Source organism: Galleria mellonella, unplaced genomic scaffold (assembly GCF_026898425.1).
Source record: "Galleria mellonella isolate WM207_F2 unplaced genomic scaffold, CSIRO_AGI_GalMel_v1 utg171, whole genome shotgun sequence".
Classification (NCBI taxonomy): Eukaryota; Metazoa; Arthropoda; class Insecta; order Lepidoptera; family Pyralidae; genus Galleria; species Galleria mellonella.
The window spans coordinates 7,018,090-7,041,293 of NW_026442014.1; the positions used below are offsets into that span (position 1 = coordinate 7,018,090).

Here is a 23,204-nt window from a genome sequence, read left to right on the forward strand (position 1 = left end):
TTGGGGGATGGCAAACTCCTCATTTCGGCAGGCGGATAAGTGCGGGTGTAATCTGTGCTTGGGTTCGTGTAAATGCAAATTGTCCCATAACAGCATCGCCTCCCCGCGGTCCCTCGGCCCCCTCTTCTTAATGAAGAGTAGCATCTCGGACGTAGCCCACGTTCGTCATCTCAACAGCGGTTAACGTTGTAGGCAACGCACCGAAATTAGATCCCCTCTAAATTGGTTTACATACGACGCCACAGGGCTTCGTTTCTGTCCGTGAAGAACGGATGTTAGTATCAGCTAATAAATATACTTTGATGATGGTCTATAGGTTTATATAGGCGTTTTGATAAAATCATAAATTCAATTTAAAATTAATAATGTTGAATAGTATAGTAATAATAAAATAGTATAGTAATAATAAAATAATGTTGATAGCAAGCAAAGATATTCATTTAATTGGTATTCTAATCTGTATTGTTCTATTGTAAATATAATAATTCATAATAGAAACATACAACATATAACATACATAAAAAATAGAGTCTACTTACAAATATCAGATCAATAAGTATCTATAGTTCTTACTCTAGGCACAGGGTAGGTAAACTTATACTCGTACTTTTAATTTAAGATTAGATTATAAAAAGCAAAGAAGAAAATTACCACAATATTATGCTTATTAAATAAATATATTTTTGTTTTTCTCAAATTACTCTTTAAGACATAAACTTCACATTTATTTGAAAAAATAAAAGAATAATAGAGAGCCTACTTACAGATCTAAGCTTACAATACATTTTTGCGTTTATTCGCTACGTAAATCGTATGTTAGACTGATATATGTTAGAAGTTCAAAAACTTCTTCATAAGCACTGACTTGTTTTAATGACTATGAAATACGAAACACGTAATTATCAAAAAACTACTATTATGGTAGCTCTTAGATAATAATTATACCATTATTGCCAATTACGTATTCGTTTTTATAAATACGAATATTACGTTTGTTATAATTATAAAATGTGTAATATTAAATATATCATATATACATAGATACATATGTAGATTCTGCGTGATGTAGGAAAAAACATAGATACGAGTATGTTTGTTTCGGCATCATGCCCAAATTATTGCACCAAATTAGATACGGTTTTCACAGTTGTATTTCAGAATATCTAACTTAAAATCAGGTGCATGTTTTACCTTCATACGCCATCTAGAAAATGAATGGAGTAAACCATACATTTTACTACTTCTGAAATCCAACAGAGTCAACAATTTAACCATAAAATATAGGCCAACCTAATTTCATCATTTAAATAAAATATAACACTCAATAATATACATATATCAAGTTTTTATCAAATAAACTGAGAATTCATAGCATTAATTCAGCATTGAGTTATTCAATAATATATACTTTTTGTTATAGGTATATAACAGTATAAATTTATTTTTATATATATTTATTTATCATATTATTTTTGCACTACACATATTATGCTTTATATACAAATTCTAAAGATAATTTCTCTTTTCGTGTCCTCAATGTTGACTGAAAGAAATCCCTTGGAGGGATTTCCGCCTGTGTACATTTTTGTTATAATCTAATATCTATATTAAAAGTGAATGTACAAAAGCATACAAATAAATAATAAATAGAAAACGTTGTAACGTTTGTTACTCGTTTTTTACCAATCTGAATGTTATTTGCTAATCCAAAATAGAAAAAAGGAAAACTAAGATAAGCTTACTTTCTGATCAATGATGCTTGAAATAGAAATCTAGGATTTAGATTTACTTAATTCTAGTAAATGAGTTTATTTCCGTATATATTTTTGTATCTATATTAGTGCTTTACCTATTGAATTCAGTTCTTATAAGCCACAATAGAAAAAAAAAGAAATAGACTGTTTATAAGTTTATATCCAGACTGAATGTAGAGGTCTTATCTATACTTATAATAAATCGGTAGAGAGATCAATTCTGTACATGAAATATATTTCCAAATTAACTATCAGGGGGTGATTAGTGATCGATACTGATGCTAAAAATGTAATCAGTAAAATTTTTGTCTGTCTGTCTGTATGTTCGTTATAGAAACAAAACCTACTCGACGGATTTTAACGAACCTTGGTATAATTATTCTTCATACTCCTGGACAGGTTATAGTATACTTTTTATCACGCTTCGATCAATAGGAGTAGATCAGTGAAGGGAAATGTTAGGAAAATGGGAGAAGTTACACTATTTTTAAGCTTCCGTCGCGTGTACAGCTTTAATGGTTACTTTTCAAAATGTAAAAATGACCATCCGTGCGAAGTCGGGACGGGTCGCTAGTTATTAAATAATATCTTATTTATAAAATAAATATGAATGTTTACGAAAATGATTAGGTGTTTTGGCCAGTAACGAAATTGATGAAATTTTATACATAGATGGTTCTGGATTGCTATATTTTATCTATTTCAGGAAGGCTAAGGTATAAAACATGAAACTAAATAACCATATACAAGAATTTTTTACATTTTGTACGAAATCATTTAGCCATGATTTTATCTCTTGTTTTTTGAACGCAATAGAAAAAAATTTTCTTTAGCACCAAATAAAAACCTATATATTTGGCATTTAATCTCGATTTGTTAGCTATATTCGTATAATAGAAATGATAATTTGATGAAGATTTAAATATAATTATTATTGATTATTATAAATAATATTGGCGATTAAATAAGCCATTCAAAATAGGTATAGAATTATTTTAAGTAAGAATGCAACTACATAAGTGCTATAAAAAATACTTTATTTTGAAGATTTAGTTTTAATAACAAATGTTATATGTGGACATATACATACTATGTAAGGACAAAATTAAGAGTGATTGGAATAGACTTGTCGAGTATTATGTTCTCCTTTATGGTAAAATAATAAAGAAATGTTTTAGAGTACCACTTGGTGGATACACATTAATTATTATTGTGTCACAATCGAATTCGAATGTGCCAATTCTAACATAATAGGTATGACGAGTGAACAAAGAGCTTACGTTTAAGTTGTAGGTGAAACAATACGTGGGGACCCCGTCTTGAATTACAGATACGTCGACTTGACGTGAATTCGAATTGGGCGGGAACGTCGGCGGTCTTGTATGTCGTTCCTTTGTTGTATGTATACTTCGCTTTGTATTTACAAACTGGCAAAATAACGAGAAATACTGATCTAATCCATATAGGTATTCAGTTAACGAAAGTTATATATTCATACTAATATTTATTCTATTTCTTTAACTATAATGCAACATTGTAACACTTATAGTGTTATTTTAGTCGAATAATAACTATCGTGAGCCATACTGTATTGTAATTGTTTAAATACATCTGACTGTCCTATTAGATTATAACTGCGGTTTTGAGCGTATTTCTCTTTTATTTTTTATCAGTTAAATATAGAATTACAAGTTCTTACTAGAACTATATTATCATGGAGATTATATAACTCTACCAATAAAAAAATTGCATACATGCTATCTTTCATTGGGTATTTTACTAATAAGTGCTAATTATTATTTGAAAATGTGGTTCAATCACGCATAAATAGCTTAATAGAAATGAATGAAATTTGACACACATATATATTAAGATAGATTAATAAATATAGTAAACGTAGTATTATTAATGTATTATTAATTTTAGACAAGTTTTGTGAAAGTTGAGAAATGTTGCAATTTTGATATTCTCCCAGAAGAAATTACGAATATAGTACGTAACAAACGAATCAAAAGCAACGGTATAAATAGAATCAAATAATTGAATTTAGCTCTATTTTGACACAGTTTTAATAAAAAAATAAGTTATATTTTAAGTAACTTAGTCTATGAAAGGGTTTGTACAAAATAAAATAGCTATCACGCCCGTTGATCTAGTATAGACGGCTCAAACGAACATAATTTAAAATCGTGCGAATCGTTTACTAATGGAATAGGTACGTAGATCTAGTTTGGTAGTAAGTGATTTGCAATATTTTTTCTGATGATAGAAAAAAGTATTAATAGTCGTGTACTTATTTAAGGAAATAGATTAAGTTAAAATTATAAATAGCTACAACAATCAACATATTTTCTTTGTTTATCTATATAAATAAATAAAAATGTCATCACTTGAAAACGGCTGGCCCGATTTGATTGATGATTTATTTTTATTAGAAAGAAAAAATATGAGAATGTTTTTTTTCTTTTCTTGAGTTTCTTGAAAAAGAAAAAATATGAAAATGAAATAGGACATCTCTTAAACTAGTTAAATATAATTTAATAATAATTAATAAAAAAAAAAACGAGCTGAAGCTGGGAACAGCAACAGCACGTTTTTAATAAGTAAAGCAAACCATAACAAAATATTGGTCATCTTGAGTTTTTATAAAGATAGTACTCGTCCCTTTTCGTTTTATTTTTGTTTTTAGAACGCAAGCTGTGGGAATTTAGGACTGGAGGAGGAGGGTGTATTTTAAGGATAAACTGGTTGAACCATGCGGAAAATTCATGACCGCAAACTGTCCCTTGCAATAGTCGCAAACAAAACGCTGCAGTCAGGAAGTTTATTTATTGTTGGTATATAGACATGAACACTCTTTTTACAGGATCTTACAAAAGAAGAATATACTGAAATCGACTTTATTTTTTCTGTTGATATGTTAATGTTATGTTACTACTACGCCGTTTGTGAATGAAATGTAATTATTTATATTTTTTATTCATAATTAGTATACATTATGTAATTTAGTATTTTAGTACTCATATTGCATTATTATCATTCAACTCAGATAAATACCATCAAGCAGTTTTTAACTTCTTTACAAATCGAAATAGGTCAAGTTAACTAGAAGTTTTTATGTTTTTAATTATAATTCATTCTAGTGGTTGATATATACAGATAAAATGAGACCATATTTTATATTATCGGAAACGACAAATACAGTAAGTCCATAAAATTCTTGATATATATATATATATATATATATATATATATATATATATATATATATATATATATATATATATATATATATATATATATATATATAATCGAAACTACTACAAATTAAAGTATATTCTATAGTAACTTAACTAACAATATTTAATGACCCTCAAAACGTTCAAATTTGTTTTTGTGTTCCTACACGCCGCGAATCCGGGCTACTAATGATTTTTATCAATTACAAACCATCAACCGCCTTTTTTATAGCCTATTATATATAGGGCCAAAGTCAATCGCTGGACGTAACGAATTCCATTATTATAGTATTGGTTCACGAGAGAAATAATTACTTATGGAGGTTTACGAGTTATACCTATTCGTAAGCAGTGGACCGTAACGGTGAGAACGTTTTGAGTTTAGTGTAATCTACATTTGATACTGAACGGAACTTGCGGCTTTCAGACCACAAGTTGGTTATGTCTATTTTGTATTTATAAACAGTTTCGTGGATCAAGATTGTGTGTTTTGACTTTGGAGAAAGGTAAATAACTGTTTTGTTTGGATATTAAAATTTTATATGGAGTATAGAATAATTTCAATAAAACTTGAACACCAATAAATATGTAGTAGATTATTTTAATCAAAATTATCCATTCCATAAACAAATCTTTATAAACAATAGATTGAACCATTGTTTATGAAGATTTAATTATGGAATATAATCGTTAACAAGAGAAATCAGTCACACTCAATTAGAGCAGAATATAACGTGTATTTCATAATTTGATATACAAAAAATAATATGGAATGAAGTACTTTTTCAAATTGTTTCATAACAACAGATAATACTACTATTTGTTTAATATATATATATATATATATATATATATATATATATATATATATATATATATAATACATATATATACCAAACTGTGTTTCGATTTTAACTCTCTAGCGAGCCAATTATGTCCATGGAAATTATTAAATTTTCCATCAGGTGGGCCGTCAGCTTGTTTGCAATTCTAAGTTGTATAAAAAAAAAAGATATATATATTTGATGATTGAATAGATAATTTGAAACTAACGAATTTTGATATACACCTCCTCATTATAATAATTAAGATAATGTACCATAAAAACATCTACTTCAATTGTGGTAAAAACAGTTACTTAGATTTAAAAATTACCCTACTGAACAGATTTTAATAAAATTGCTATAGGACCAATCTGAATGTATATCGTTTAAGATAAAAAAAATCGGTTTATACTCGTAATTGATGGAGTTATGAGATGACAATCATAAAAAAAATGCAATCGAATTGAGAATTTCGTCTTTTAAAGTCGGTTGATAAAAAAAAGAACAAAGTATATTTTATATTAATAAAATATTTGCAGTTTAAAATACTAAACCGTAATCTATACCGAGATACAATGTCTGCATAAACTATAGTATACATTTTGTAACTAGATCATTCTATTCCAATGAAACTATTTCTAGATACAATGTTTGCAAACGAAGATGAGATAGTTGCAAGGTAATAACTTGTACAATGGTGGTTATGTAACCTTAGTATTAATTATCCGTTAATATTATAATAAATCTATTGTTGAGCATGATTTCTCCCCTTAACAGGCGAATATGTAACCGTATAAAGGTTACATGTTCGCCTGTTAAATAATAATTTCTGCTTCTTTAATGTAAAACGAAAGTGGTAATATATTTAAAATCATGTTCCTAGGCAGTACAATATACAATACTATAAATATTTAAAGTAAAATTATATCTCTATACCTTTTTAGGAATTTTTATAATTGAGTTAAGTATATCATGAATTAAAAATTAATCTCCTGAATGAAATTCAACTGAAAGATAAGGGTTTTTGAATTATATAAATGTCTTTCTAAATATCAAACTTCTAAATAGTCTATGAATAGCATCTTCGTAATATACCTATACATAAGTAAGATAAATGATAATTTAATTATTTACGAGCAGTTGGAAAAAGTTTGAATTCTTTTTAACGGTAACAGTTGACAAATGCCTCTGTCTACCCCGCAAAGGATTACATTTGTGAGCATATTTTATTTTTTATTTATTCAGATTAAATGAAAACGATAAATCAACTAGTAAACGGTTTCATGTACTAATCTATGACAGCCCCGTTTGTTACCCCTTCTTATCACGCGTACCAAGGTACTGCGGTTTCACGGCATCCGAAGTTGTTTTTTATAAAATCCAATACGCTACATTGACTACGGATATTTGATATTGGCCACAATACAAATATCGTCTCAAAAATCAGATAACGGATAGCCACTGAGGTAGGCGGCTAGTGGGAGAGCGTCGACCATCGTATGATTTGAATCGAGTAAAGCGACTGGATAAAATAAAAATAGACAAAATGAAAAGGTTCATAATGCCGTTGTTCGCTTTGATAATGGTTTGATGATGAAGCTTGATTACTCGTAACTTTATATGAGATTAGCCCGGATTCGTAAGGTTAAATAGAATTATTGAAAACAATATATAGCCTATATTAGTCGCTAATTAGCTTAGTATATAGGTTTAATGGTTTTGAGGATGAATTTTTAAAATCGGTTGAGTAGTTTTCGAGTTTATCCATTACAAACAAAGAAGTAAAAAAATAATTTTTCCTCTTTATAATGTTATTATAGAAGTATAGATAGAGGAATGCGCAAGAATTTTGATGTTTACTTATCTTAAAAATAATTAATAACATAATTGATTTTCAGTTTACGATTTGTCTTCAAAAACTGATATCTAGAGCAATAATTTAAAGAACTGTGATGTACTTAAACAGGTGTTTAAAATGCATTATCGAATATATTATATTTGAGCAAAGTGGATGGTTTTCTATTTTTCAACAAAAGCTTTGCCCCAATTAAATGCTCTTTCAAAGAAATCAATGTGTGTCTCACCAAATATAATTACTAATTAACCAGAATTATATTGACTTAAAACAATCACAAAAACAATCAAAATTGCAATAGATTTTGGTGATTCTTCCATGATATAATAGAAAAAAATCTATTAATATAATATATGCGAAAGTTTGTAACGATGGATAGATGAATAGATGTTTGTTACTTTTTACTCAAAAGCTACTGAACGGATTTTAATAAAATTTGGTACACGAGTATTGTATATAATGATTCACGCGAACGGAGCAATGAGATATAGTTAGTTAAAAATATAATCAGAAGTTAATCATTGGCCCGTTTTATAATAGATAAAGTCTATTACAGACACATAGGTATTTCTGTTTACAATCGTATCGTGGGAACGCAGTTTCGATTTCAACCGTGGTAATTCGTGTCGGATCGTTTAAAGAATACTACTGATAGTCACGGAAAATTCTTAACACAGTATAACGCCATAAATAATACTTGTTTTGCTGTATCTTTATTGATGTTATATGAATAGGCATTTATTTTTAATCTTTTTATTGGACATGGCAGAGAAATTGTAGAGTATGAAGGCATAACAGTCTTCAGGAATGACGACGCATGAGGGGCTGATAAAGCGGCTTGTAAATAGCCCCTACATGTGTCCTTCCTCAAAACTTATATAGTCTTTTGGACACTGGAACCAAACTGATGAAGGCACCTGGCTGCAAGATATGAAGACAGCTTCTTGTGGAAAATATTAATAAACACCACCCACGCGACAGTTCTCAATCTTAATTATTTATATGGCGGTATATTAATTAAATTTGCTTAAGGTACATAAAAAATATATGTTTTTATTAAAAGGCGTATAAGGTATATTCTTTCAGATAAAAGAAGAATTTTTCAAATCAGTTTAGAACTGACAGAGTTATGAGGTAACAAACATAAAAATATACAACCGATTAAGAACCTTCTTTTTTTCGAAGTCGGTTGATAAATATATAATTTTTGTGATTTCGAGAGTAACGACTGATTGTCCTCCGCTTTCATACACAGATTATTGAGATCCATAATTTCTCACATAAATAAAAGTATTGTAAAAATTAATATCATATGCTATAAGATCAGTGACCTCTGGAGGAAGCACCTGTCAAGTAGACAACATTCAAGTTCTAAACAAGTAGTATACGAGTGGTATTACGGTATTTACGCTTGCGCACCTCGTGTTTTTACAATCTGATACAGGACGTGATCCGTTGTGGAATTCTATTAAACAATTAGACATACATGAAAAGATATAAATTAAATTATTAGACTGTATATTAGAGAGGATATTATGTTTATGAAATGATCCTCACCTGTTTTTAACCGATTTCAAAAAGGAGTTATCAATTTGACTGTATTGTTATTATTGTTTTTGTTACGGGATATTTTTCTAACATAAAACGACTTAGATGATTTATAGTGTGAAACAATTTCCTTAATTGTTAATTATATTTTAATCATTATAACTTTTACTTGTATCTTCTTTCAGAAATACAATTTCAATATCTTTTTAATAGTCTGTCCGAATTGATTATACCGAAAAATTAATAATACCCAGGGATTTATTCTGGAATACATAATTATAAAATTGAAATCCCTTAAGATCTCAATTTTCTACGTATTTTTATTTAAATATCTGATCATAAAATAGATAAGTATTTTATTATAAAATATTAGTAAATTTAGAGAATATTCCATAAAAATAACTTTTGAAAATCTGAGTGATTATGACAGTTTGTAAAATATTTCAAGTTTATTTCTTGATTAAAGATTGATGTATTATTTATATTTTCAATTATCGACATCATTTGATTTTCTAAAATATATCAAAAGGAGTCAGGATTTTATAGGTAAAGATATTATTTAATAATTATTTAGTTTAAGATTTTAGTTACTTAATAAGATCTTTAATGATATAAGAGTGTAATGAATAACTGTCGGATTAACTAGCTATCTATAAAATCATAGTACATATCTATATTACATTGTTAGATATAGTTAAAATACAATATAGAAAGAATACAATTTTGGTCTTGCAATCACAATCACAGTGTCCAGAGAGCAAATCGAATTAATTGACCGGTCTGGCCTTTGAACGACGCCAATGGTTTGAGCCACATCGATTAATAAATGCCCGAAGGTTTTAATAAAATCGTTATTTAATTTCACTTAAGGACAATGGTTCTTTATCGTAAGATAAATCTTTTATTTTAATAGAAGTGAAGGTCCCCTTAGACTTAAAATCTGAGATTAAACTTAGTTTTAATACTTTATACAAAGCCGTCTATACTCGATCTAACTCACTCGTGTCTCAGCCGCTAGATTTCTGCTTTGTTTCGTACAATAGAATATAGCAGTAAAAATACTGGAGTGGAAGGTAGAACACCTTAGTCTAATACTAATTCTGCCATATCCATGGATCTATTCATGCCTACAGATGATGGTTAGCACTTTTGGTGGGTTCCTAACAATTAATTCTTTGCTTTTTTGATAACGTAGATAAGCACAGAACGACGTTATCGTCGACGACAGATTAATTGCGCCGTGATAGTATATCACTACGTAAAATGATAAAAGTGCCAATTTAAACTTTTTTTACTTTTGATAAATGTTTAAATATTTTGATATTGTTAGAAGGTCGTTTAAATTATTGCCGACTTAAGATTTCTAGTGGATCCCATGATTAAGTCTTATTTTTTGGCTTGAATTCTAAAAAATATTTTTATCAGTAGACATCATTTTGAGCTTTTAAAGAGATAATTTATTAAATAATTTTCTAAATGAGAATCAGAGTAAAACAAAAGTGTTCAATACAAAGGCTGTTTAATGTATTTATAAAAAAAAAAACCTATTATCTGAATTTGAACGTACATATTTAATCGCTGGAAATCGTAAAACCGTTTTGTTGAATACGGTGTTCGATGTCCGTTAGTAGTAGATAGTTTAAACTCATCTAAACAAAGTTACATATCAGGCAACATTACAGGATTACAAAGCTAATACAACAGAACTGTTTGAAATTCAAAAGTCTGTATAAAAAAATTAAGACAGTTATATAGCTACAAATAATTCTATAGAAGTATCTGTCAGGCGACTTTATTACGATGTCGTTTATTACTTTATTATCATTTATGTGATTTTCGTTCGCGGCGCTCTAGTCATTACATTATTTGATTGATTGTAATAGTATATAAAAACTAATTTGAAAAATATAATATTATTGTGTTTTGTTTATATTAATTTATAACATAGAGCTCTATCTCTTTATGTAGGTATTTAATAATTTTGTTTCGTTTAATATTTACTAATAGTTAATTGTTCGTTTAATTGTATTAATAATAGTAGTGAAAATTGTAATAGTTCTTGAAATGTATACGTTTTATTGCTAGTCATAGCAAATAGGTTAGTGAAAAAGCATAAACAGGAATTTAAAGTACGCTTTTGCTTAAATAAATGGTTAGTTGGAAGTGACCATCTCATTCAATCCTTCATTCATTCATATAAGGCTTTACTGACACTACGTACCTACTCCATTTGTACTCGTTTAGCATTTTTTAATAATCGATTATCCGTTAATCGTCAGTTTTCAATTTGTTTACCGAAAGTATTTTTAGTAGTAGAAAGTAATTTATATCAACAACTGGATAAAATACAATAGAATATAGAGACCATATTTCATATATATATATAATTAAATAATTCAATCGGTATAATTATATAACTGTGTAAAATACTATACTATTGATTAATGGATAGTTTAGATAATTGTTACAAATTATTAATTTATTATTAAACAATAAGATTATTTCATGCAGTTTCTGATAAGTGGAATATATTACAGGATATCCCTAATATGATGCAATATGGAATAAGAATAGTAACCTGGGATTTTGTTGCAACTTACACTGCTCTGTTGCCGGTGAGCTTCGTTTACCATGATGCTGCATCGGGCTTTATGCTTACCGGGTATCAAAGCATTTTGTATTCATCTTTAATAAATGTGAAGACAGAAATATTATATGACAGTTGTGTGTGAAAACGAGAAAGAAATTCCTTTTGAAAGAATTCTTTGTTAAGACTTTCATGTATATAGTCGTATATGCACACTAATAATCATTAGGTATATTATATTTTATAATGTACAATAATTTTACGACTAATGCTTAGAAATCATAATAAATAATATGTTTTGATCATTCGCCGTGTGGTCCCAGCTGGTTGGCGGGATGGTTAGCAGCATTTCTTTTAAAATATCACCAAACTCTAACTACGGGCGCTAACTCACCTGCCAAGTGTTGCGGCTACTAGTAAAAGTCCCCAAATAGGTCTCCCCCTATGTTTAGTAACGGACAGTTAACGGCTGATATGGATAGCTGGGTGAATACTATGATAATTTACTTAAACGATCGCATTCATTCCCGTCTTTTATAAACCGTAAACTATATTGTTATTGACATGGTGACGTATTAAGTATATAATGCCATAATTTCTTTTTTCTAAGAATTGTAAAAGATGACTAGAGGAACCCTTTACATTAATGCCAAATCATGATTATTTGTAATAAAATCTTATACTGAGCCATCGATAGCCTCTATCATGATACTGATTTCTACTTGTACTTTAAATATTTGTTATATTAATTAACAGTAATTGTAATATATGACACTTATTTCATATATAAATCGATCTAAATACACTCACTTTAATTTAAATAAGTAGATAGAAGCACACGCAACACTTATTTACTCTAGTGTTATTAGCAATTCGTTCCAATGGTATTCGATATATTAAACCAACGGTTCGGCAGCTATTAACTACTCCTCTACCATTTGCCTTATTGGCAATCTGCCCGTATGAGTGCGGATTTTTATCTGTTCGAATGAATATCCTGAATAACGATTTCACGCTCGTAGGGCTTCCAATGAAGACAATATATGACCCCATCTCACTTGTTTCACCGGCATTACTTATTTACCATATACAAAGATTTTTTCATCCTATCGTCAGTAGATTTATTTTACAACACATTTCCCTAAAACCCACTCCATTTAATAACCCTAAAAGAGCCGCTGGATATCTCACACGGAATCCGTGGGATTTTCGTTCGGGTTAAAGCGCGGTGCGATCGCATTCCAATGGCCCGTAGTGTCGATAGCGCCTATTCACAGTTTCAACGAGCAATTTCATTATTCAGCCTCACTGAGTCCGCTAGAGATGGTTACGATAGGATTGACTAATTTCGCAGTATTCCTTAGAGGAGCGCGCCGCGTCTTCATTTACGCCGAGACCATTTTGCGGGCTTAGCGGGCGATCCGCAAGATATCACCGACGTAAGCACGTCATTTGCAACTCAGTGCGATGATTCCCTCGAAATAGGGCGGCATCTTAACCTTATCCTCCCGAAGTTAACTTACCCACAATAATGCAAAACGGCACTAACTTTTAATTATCTACTTAATTTCTCAAAGATGAAATTTTAATTCGTAAGTTGAGATTTTTTCGAGTGAGCGCACAGAATAGCAAAAGTTTTGAAGCTCACTGCGAAAGCGCAACGTGTGGTCTAGACTACAGACGGGTTGAAGCCTAACTTCGATTTCTAAACATTCTTGTAAATAAAACTTTCGGTAAACCACTCTTTTGTTTTATACCTGATAGGTATTTTATTAAATTGCGCAGTTGATATTTTGGAGTCTAGGTATTTAATTTTGTAACTATTATGTTGTTGATAGGTAGTTCTTATGATCTTTTTAAAAGCGTACTAGTTGTCACTTTTAAGGGCATCTACGAGTAGATATGTGCATGGGCATGTCGCGATGCTAAGGTCTTCAATCCTTCTTGCCATTATTGTACGTTGGCATGCTGACGAGTTTCATAGACAGTTCATGGACGATTCATCGACGGTTCTCGTTAGGTGGGGCGCACGCTTGAATGCCGCTTTAGCACTTCTCATTATTGCGTTTATAAAGGCGCCCATACAGAACCCTGATTTACTAAGACTCGCTTCGTCGGTGAAAGAGAAAATGGAATTGTGTAGACGTTTTGTTCGCTAAAGTTCTTTTTTATTCTTCCCGCCGTAAGCCAGTGTTGTGGGGGAGTATCTGAACGGAGATATTTTGTGACGACGATGCTCTGTATTGTCAGTGTAACGACATGGCGTTTCTTCGGATTCTTTAGTTATCGTTAGCATTAAAGTAATTGGACGACTTAGTAGCGTTTTGGTTTTGATATATTCTTATCTTATGTATTTCAATTTGCATTAAAGTGTGTACAATATTATTATTAAATTATGTAAATCTATAATAATTATGTGTACGTAGCTATAAAAATTTATTTAGTTAAAAAAATTACAAAGTTTTTTACTGAATTTTCAACTGACTTAAAAAGTAAAAGGTTCTTGGTTAGACTGAGATTTTTTTAACATATATGGCCCGCTTTATTTCTGTTTATTTAGTATAAGATGAATATTTTGCAATTGGTAAATATTTAACAATTTAGGTTTTTTTTTATTAAAATGTTTGGAATCGAAATTGCTTTTGCCTAGTTACAAGTTTCAAAATGAATTAAAAGGAACTTCTCAATTTTCACCGATTATGATTTTTTTTTTACAATCGACGCAGTTTATTCCCGTGTTGGTTCTATAATAATTTTATACTGATTGAAGTCATTGAAATGTGAAACAGATGCGTGTATTATAAGGAAATAAACTGTAATAAACGTAGGGCTAGTATAATAGAACTAGATAATAATAAATCTAATTAAAGGAAAGTGGGCGACATCCGTAATCTGGGTCGAATTGTAAAATCAATAAATGCGAGTAACTATTGGCAGGTGAGGTGCGGTGGTGATATTAGAATTTGTTTGCTGGCGATTAGGGTGCGAACACGTAACTAATCATCGTTGGCCTTAATGTTCGCTTAATTAAACGCCCGGTAATTGCACCATTTTCCAGAACTACGTACCTATACGGTAGTTTCGTAATGAAAGTATTCGTGATAGCAGAACTCGTGCTTGCAATTTAAAATAGTTCTATTTGAAATATCCGAGTCTTGTTTACAATTTGATTTTGTAGTCTTCTTAGTAAATACAAAAAAAGACTGCTCTTTTAGTACGAGTAGTTGTTACTTAAATTTACCTCTGTATCAATTTCATGAATGTAAATAAAATAAATATGATAATCCTTATTGGCCTCATTTATTGTTTTAGAAAAGCAGACATAATAATGAAAAAATATGTAAATAGAACTATTTTTGTCATTGTAAGAAATTTTTAATGATCTAAACTAATATTATAATGAAGACAATTTCAGTTTAGTTTTGTAATGGGTAAACTTAGAAAACTGATTTAAAAAAAATCTTTCATCTGTATAAAGCTACTTTATTAGTAAGTAACATGGGCTGTATTTTATTAAAAAAAAAAAACCGCTTGGAACCGAAGCAGGTCGCTAGTATTTTGTATATGTTATTTTTTTAATTTATATTAAAAATAATTAAAGAGGATTGAACCCAGACGAAAAATTTGTAACAGTTGGGTTATACATGCATATAAAAATGGTTATTCCCATTTTGGCTGCATATTTTTCTAAGTTATCTAAAAAGTATTTACATTAATTTTCCTAGAAATGTATGCATATATTGAATCCGAAATGAGAAGAACGCCTGCTCTGCTCTTTTTGCCCCTGCCTGAGGCACACACCGGTGCAGCTGAAGTTTTCTCATTATGTTCCTTAGTGCCTGCTATGAACACTATTACTTATGTTCATCATTGTATTCATGCTATACAATGGACTGTTTCAGTTATAGGTGTAGATGTATAAATAAAATTATCTTTCTGGTTGAATAAGGTGATATCTGACGGTAGTCGGTTATACTTTGCACCCATTATATTATCCATTATACATTTAAGATCTAATTATGTAATTATTAGTATAATATATAATATAATGTAATATATAACATATAATATATAATAGTAGTTAGAAAGAAAAATACAGATTGGGAATAAACATTGATTTCACTATACATATTTCTTTTTATATTATAATCTAAATTAACCGGGGCACCTACGTAAGTATATATGTTTACGAAAAACACCAATGTATACAAATATTAGCTTTTACCCGCGATTTCGTTCGCGTTATGTTTACTGACTTGGACAAAAAGTAGCCTATATCCTCTATCATTTTATATCAAATTTCATAATGATCCGTTAAGCTGTTAAGGTGCTATAAGGTAACAAACAAACTCATTGTCACATTTAAAATATTAGTAAAGAGAGTACGAAAATAATTTTTATACATTGTTTATTTCTATAACATAATGAAATGTCACTTTTTTATTTTCCTTACTTTATATTAGATACACTACCATAGTACCAAATATATATGTATAACTATTACGGGAGTTAGATAAGTATGTCAGAACAAACGTATGTAAGATTGTTTCAATAGGGCAGTGAAGTTTCCGGATTAAACTGGGTAATGTTTAAAAATGGCAGCAACTCATAAAAGCAGCGTAGACTAAGATATTTTCTCATGGAAAGGGCGAGAGAAGCAGTTAGCCGACTTTTACACTGGTTTTATTGTCTCAGCTCCCCCTCGTAAACCGTCCTTTGTGTCAGTAACGTCTCAAGTTGTATTAACAGTGGTAACTTGAGTGGCGATCGGTCGATGTATCTAATTAACCTGGTTGTGGGGGGGGGGGATGAAAGGGATTGTTAATAATGGGGACCTAATAGCTTCATTGCTAGCAATATATTCTATCAAGTTGACTTCTATACGGTTTCTCCTGAAAACCGTCTTGGTTAATTCTTATGGAATTTATCACGATGAGCTAACTGGCCTGTTATCATCCTCATCTATCATCCCTCACTAGTGCCTCGCTAGCCTATACTGTTAACGCAGGTAGGGTTACCGTTCCATTATGATCCATAAAAAAATCTTCTTGCCTACAATTAAGCTTGACCAATTAATAATAATTTAAACGAAGTTAATGATTTTAATCACTATTAATATGAAAGGATTGAATTAGACGAAGGCATCTTTAATATCAAATACGGTAGACATAGAAACTGTAATAATAAATTATGACCAACCCGCCTGCTCTAAAGGGTATTTAGATGTTATGACATAATTAGAAAGGTCGCTCGTTATCCCGGATCCGGCATATTCTCTAAATGCTTTATCGAATTAATTGTATTGAACTGTATTTAAATGTGAAACCAATACCAAATCGTATTTCTTTGGATACATAAAAACACAAAGGCAAAATTGAGTATGAACTTAAATAAAACTCGGCAATGTTTTAAAATTACATTAGGCAGCCGCTCGCAAACAAAAGAAAGTCCGTTACAATTATTAAAATTCCGCATCTAAATGATGTAACACTCTAACTTTCCCGATAAAAAAATATTTAATTTCCATTCCAAAAGACTCCGCAGTACAAAAACAAAACATAAAGTTAAAAACATACTCATTTCTGTTAAGGAAAATAAGAGGATATCGGAAACTGTTCATTTGTTGGGCGCGTTGATTTCAGCGACAGGAATTTTCCAACGAATTTAGCGGTTTCAATCGATGACGTTGGTAATGGAAAAGTTCAATAGGCAACAACAAAGGTCGATATAAGTTAACGAAGCTCACGAAAGCGAAATTCACGATGGGAGCGCACTCTGTTGGACAGGAAATTAAAAGACAAAGAGTGCCGGCCAGGGCAGATTAAGCTCGGAAATGGAGGGCACGCTCACATTTACGCATCTACTAGAGCCATACGTTCATCATTTTTTTATATAACTAATATAATACTCTGTTCAACTGCTTTATAAAATTTACATTATGTTTACACAAAAATATAATGTATATTTATTATCTAAAATTTTATACATTAAGGAAATTCTATTACTGTTAATCGCATAATCTTGTGAAAATGTATAGATGTTTGTTACTATTTTAAGCAAAAATCAACAAATAAATTTGAATGAAATTTATTACATGGATATGTTATATGTATCTTAAAATATAGGATATTTTATATACTGATTCAGGCTGGCGAATGTGCGGGATATAGCTAGAAATAATATAATACTAAAGAGCAATCATAGTGAATCACCTCAGATCGCAGATTAATACCTTAAAATCCCTACAATAAGAAGATTATACTTGAAATCTTTTGGTTCACTTGATCTAGAATACATTTGGAATCTAACAGAATTAATCCGTTCTAATACGGGAATGTTTCATGTATCAAGTCTCTACGTATGGTTTCTGTAATTCTGGCGGGCTGGCGTAATCCATTTGCGCCGGGTGATATCAAATTACTGAGGGAGACTGATGTCTTCTCACATCTCACTATATAGTTATTTAAAATGCACATTAGGGTCTTCTAAAATAGTTTAATTTAGACGACAAAATTATATCAGCAATATTTAAAAGAAGTAAAACAATTATGTCCACCCTATACAGTTTTTATTAAGATTTTTTGTTGTTAAAATTATGTTGTTTGAAATTTTTGATAGAAGAAAATATTGGCTAATAAGTTTTTAACATTATGATACTTGTTTTTACCTTTTTCACATATAAAAAATATTAAAGATTAATTAGATAAATTCTATACTTAAAAATTAAAACATTTAACACTTTGTATAAAAAGTACCTTTACCTTTATACCTTTTTTTATTAATATATTTTAAAGATTTGTTGCATATTAATATTCTGAGTCATGGATTCTTGTAAAACTGCCCATCGTTGTAGTTATTTCACGCTGTTGGACGAAACTACTGTTGTTTGTTAATCACTTAGCATAATACAGCCGATAATAAATGATAAAGCGGCGGAACAAGCTCAACACTCACAACTTTGTTTTCTAATTTAATTTGCATTTCGAATCAAAAACTTTTCGTGACACTGTTTTGCATTATTAATACTTTAGCATGGCGTGATCTCCCGGGAGGCGCACTAGAAGCCATAAATTGAATTCCAACCTTCGCAATTAGTTATTCCCGCGCGTGAAAACTTTCGAGATCGTTCGCCTTCGTTAACAGATGTTACGGTGCTATTCATTATACATTCCGTCGAATTGTAAAGCCGAACATTTAATTTAAAGTACCAAACGCTCCTTTGTTAAATCGACGAACATTTTAGGAGGCATTGTTGAGGAGTCGTTCGGGCGAAGGAGGATTAGCGGCGGGTGCTAGCCGCTAGTTTCCCGTTACCGGGAACATTCGTCTCGAACGCGCCACAATTAATAACAAGTAATTCTCCCTGTAACAAAGAAGCGGGGCGTGGGTTAAAACAATTTATACGTAGGTTTTGAATAGAAAAACAACTGAGCTCCCTTGATATCATATGACGACATCGAGTAGCTTTAAGAGAATTACTATATAAAAAAATCTACAAATGTACCTATACGCCCCTTCGAACTTGCTCTTTCCAGCTTCATTTGCTATTAAATGAAATGAAACTTATGTCGTTCTATGTTACGAAGTAACAAAAGATAATAAAAAAGTTTTGTGGCTCAGCTACTATTCAGTCGACATGGCACGTCTCTTATCGGCCTAATTTGGATCAAACAATTCCATTCCCCCTCATACAAATTGCGGAGAGGCACATTTGTTATCTACACTTTTCGCCAGAAATTATATTAAGATTTCGTCCACTGATAGTGTTGTTTATTTTTATTTTTAGCGCCCGGTATAGGGAAGACTGTATCATAATTTAGATTTTAGGATACCAGTAAAATAAAATATGATTTAAATGTATTAGTACATATAATTAATGATATTTTACATAATTATATATTATATTCAAATTTATGTTGTATTATTTAAATTATATTGTAAATATTAATGTTATTTTTTAAAGTCTAGTTTCAGTTTAATGAACAATTATTAATATGAATTTTATTTTGTTTCAGAGTTCCAGTGACGTATACATGAGATGTTATGGGCTCACGCGGCGTAGCAAAATGGCGTTGGTGCGTGGTGGTGATGGCATGGGCGTGGGGCGCTGCGGCCCGCACGCTTTGTCCCCGCGATGCGCCTGCGACGACGCACTGCGGGCTGCCTCTTGCGCCAACGCTGGCCTCGAGATCGTTCCTATACAACTAAATCCGGAGGTTACCCACATCAATCTGACGCACAATGCCATAAACAGTCTTCTTTATACCTTCACCTTCTATACCCAGCTCACTATTCTCGATATTTCGTACAACAGAATTCAAGAATTAGGTAGTAAAAATTTTGAAAACAACATGGACATGACTAATCTTAATGTGAGTCACAACATGCTCAAGCGTCTAGACAAGGACACCTTCATGGGACTAAAGAGACTCATCGATTTAGATTTATCTGATAATGAAATATCAAATATACATGCACAAACATTCAAAGATTTGTCTATGTTAGAACGACTCGACTTATCAAATAACAGACTTGTGAGCATTGAACCGGACACATTTGAGCCCCTGTCGACGTTGAAGATATTGTCGATCAGAAATAATTCTATATTAGACATACCCTCTGCCAATCTTTTCTATGTTATTAATTTAGAATTTTTAGATCTATCAGAAAATTTAATACAACAAGTATCAAAACATGGTATACCATATATAAAGGAATTGAAACATTTAGATTTGAATAGCAATATAATTGAAAAAGTGGACCAATTAGGTTTCCACAATTTACCTTCACTGCGTCACTTAGATCTTAGCGACAACAACATTACCTCAATTCCAACAGCAGCACTATCTAAAATATCGAATTTGTCCCATTTGTATCTGAGCGGAAATTTCATTCAGAATATAACTTCGCTATCGTTTCAAAGTCTGTTCCATTTAAAACATTTGCATTTAAGCAGACTTTACGAACTTGACAAAATTGACTCTAGAGCTTTTGTCGACAATATAAATTTACAGAAGATATGGATGAATGATAATGTAAAAGTGAGAGAGGTCCCTCCAAGACTTTTTCACGGTAATCCTAAGCTGACTCACATATACATCAGAAACAATGCATTGGAAACATTAGAGGCATCTCACTTCCCAATAGATAGATTGCAAGAATTGGAGATTTCTGGAAATCCATTTATATGCAATTGTTCGTTGCTGTGGCTATGGAAACTGGGAAAAGATAGTAAAATAAACAACAAAATAGTTGATAATTCAAGCTTGATTCTAAAAATAGACTATGAGGATGTGAAGTGTGCAGGCCCGGTTCACTTGAAGGGCGCTCTATTTGTACAGATTCCGGAATCGGAATTTGGGTGCTCAAGTGGATGGGTGATAGTAGCAGTAGTGGTGCTAACTGTGAGTATTGTTATTAGTGTAGTCGGTGGAATTTTGTATTTCCTGGGACCTTTAAAGAAGTGTAAAGGCGACAAATCGAAGCAGGTGATGACAAGTGTTATGTTGAACGGTGATGTGTCCAAATTAGGAAATGGGTTAGGGTATTCAACAAGAGGAAGAGAGCAGGAGAACAAGAGAGAAGTAGATCGGTACTTAATGATTGGGTCTTCTGTAACCAATAATTTTCATTCTTTAAATCCCCCTTGGCACAGTGTGGATAAAAATCCTTATTATCAAGAGGATAGTGAAGAACACATTTATCAACAGTTCGCGTACGAAACTATCCCACACCACAGAACACCAGAGAAACCGCACATAGTATACGTCTAACAAAAGTTTTACCCTAAGGACAATGTGGTAAACGTTATTTCTTTACGACGTGCGTCTATGACGGCGAATTATCGTCTTATCGACTTTGAAAAATGAACTTGCAATAATGTAAATAGTGATATGAATGAAATTGTAATATGTGATAGCTTTGTATATAGTCGTGTAAATATAATAACCCGTGGAAACAAAGACATTACAATAATAATACTAAATCCCAATTTTGTACTTAACTTATTTAGTCATGTTATAAAAACCTCGAATAATCTTTCGCCTATTATAGAGTGATCTCTGGGTCGATGTAATGTTTTGTTTACTAGTTCCTGAAGATATGGGTACTCAAATATTATTAAGTGCTTTGTAAAAAGATGTTCAATAAATGAATATTTATATTCATGTATAATTGTATAGTATTGTATATTTTCGAATTAGAACACCAATACTCGATGAAAACTTTGTACAAATATGAGCAATATAGATACTAATTTCAAATATTATATGTCGTTAATTTTACTCTGAACATTGTTATAGCATACTTATTAGTTACATTTAGACGAAAATTTTCTTGAATATTATTATGTACTACGTACTTATAACATTTACCTGCATATTATACTTGACATGTAATCACAATTTGAACCAGTTGCTCTGATGGGAAGGAGTACAAATAATACATTTTGATTGGCTATTTTTGTATATTAATTTAAATGCTTATGTTCTTTATAGATACTCTGATATTAATATTTTTGTACTTAGTGAATATATATTGGTACCAATTGAATAGAAACTGGTCTGAGAAGAAAAAACATGGTGAAGCCAACTGATATTTACTAGACGTATTTTCTTTAAGTTTATAAATTCTTACTAAATCTGTTTAATTTGATCATAAATTATGAATTTATTTTTTCCTCAAAAGAAAATCGGGCTTAGTTATTGGGTGAAAACTACAGGGAAAATATATTAAAAGAAAATAATCAAAGGTTTTCTCCAAAATAAAAAAAATCACTTTGACTTAAAAAAAAGCCAGCCTTAGGCTAATACTTGGCTCATTAATGAGGTTTATAGTAAAAACAAGGGTTAAACCAACATTCATTATATAAAACAGCTTAGATTATGGTTGATCTTTTTTTATTTAATAGTAGGAATATTCTTCATTCCAGTTTCTATTAAGCTTGAAAATATATCTAATTGGAAATTAAATTTTCATAATAAAGCGTTTTTTTTTTTTTATATAAATATACAAGTTATCCATTAAATTAATTATCGCATAACCAAGCCACGATACCTTTTATCAATGATACCTACAGTCATAATGGTAGTGTAAGCCTATTTATACATACTTACTACTTTAAATTTTGTTATGACTCATTTAAATATATAATGCATTAAAACAAATGACAATTAAACCAACTATAAAACTTTATTTTGTAATTTTATTTAGCTCCTTAACGAAGAATTGTAAATTAAGAATATAAAATGAGAAATAAGCTGACCACCTATCAGATAGAAAGTGGTAACCGTCGCTTATAGATGTAAGTATCACCGTAAACAATACTGTGATACCCGTAGTAGCTTTCATGCGTTGCCAATTGCTAATATATGCGCAATGTTATTATACAATTCTCTG

At 30.7% G+C, this 23,204-nt stretch overlaps 1 protein-coding gene across 1 annotated transcript in view; it reads left to right on the top strand.

Moving 5' to 3' along the window:
* Positions 1-23,000, top strand: part of LOC113518189 (toll-like receptor Tollo) — an 89,149-nt gene extending 66,149 nt beyond the window's left edge. The window contains 2 exon segments of the mRNA XM_026902991.3: positions 19,823-19,935; positions 19,938-23,000. Of these exon segments, the coding sequence (XP_026758792.2) occupies positions 19,851-19,935; positions 19,938-21,580 (1,728 nt within the window). The 5' untranslated portion in view covers positions 19,823-19,850 and the 3' untranslated portion in view covers positions 21,581-23,000.
* The last annotated feature ends 204 nt before the right edge of the window (positions 23,001-23,204 follow it).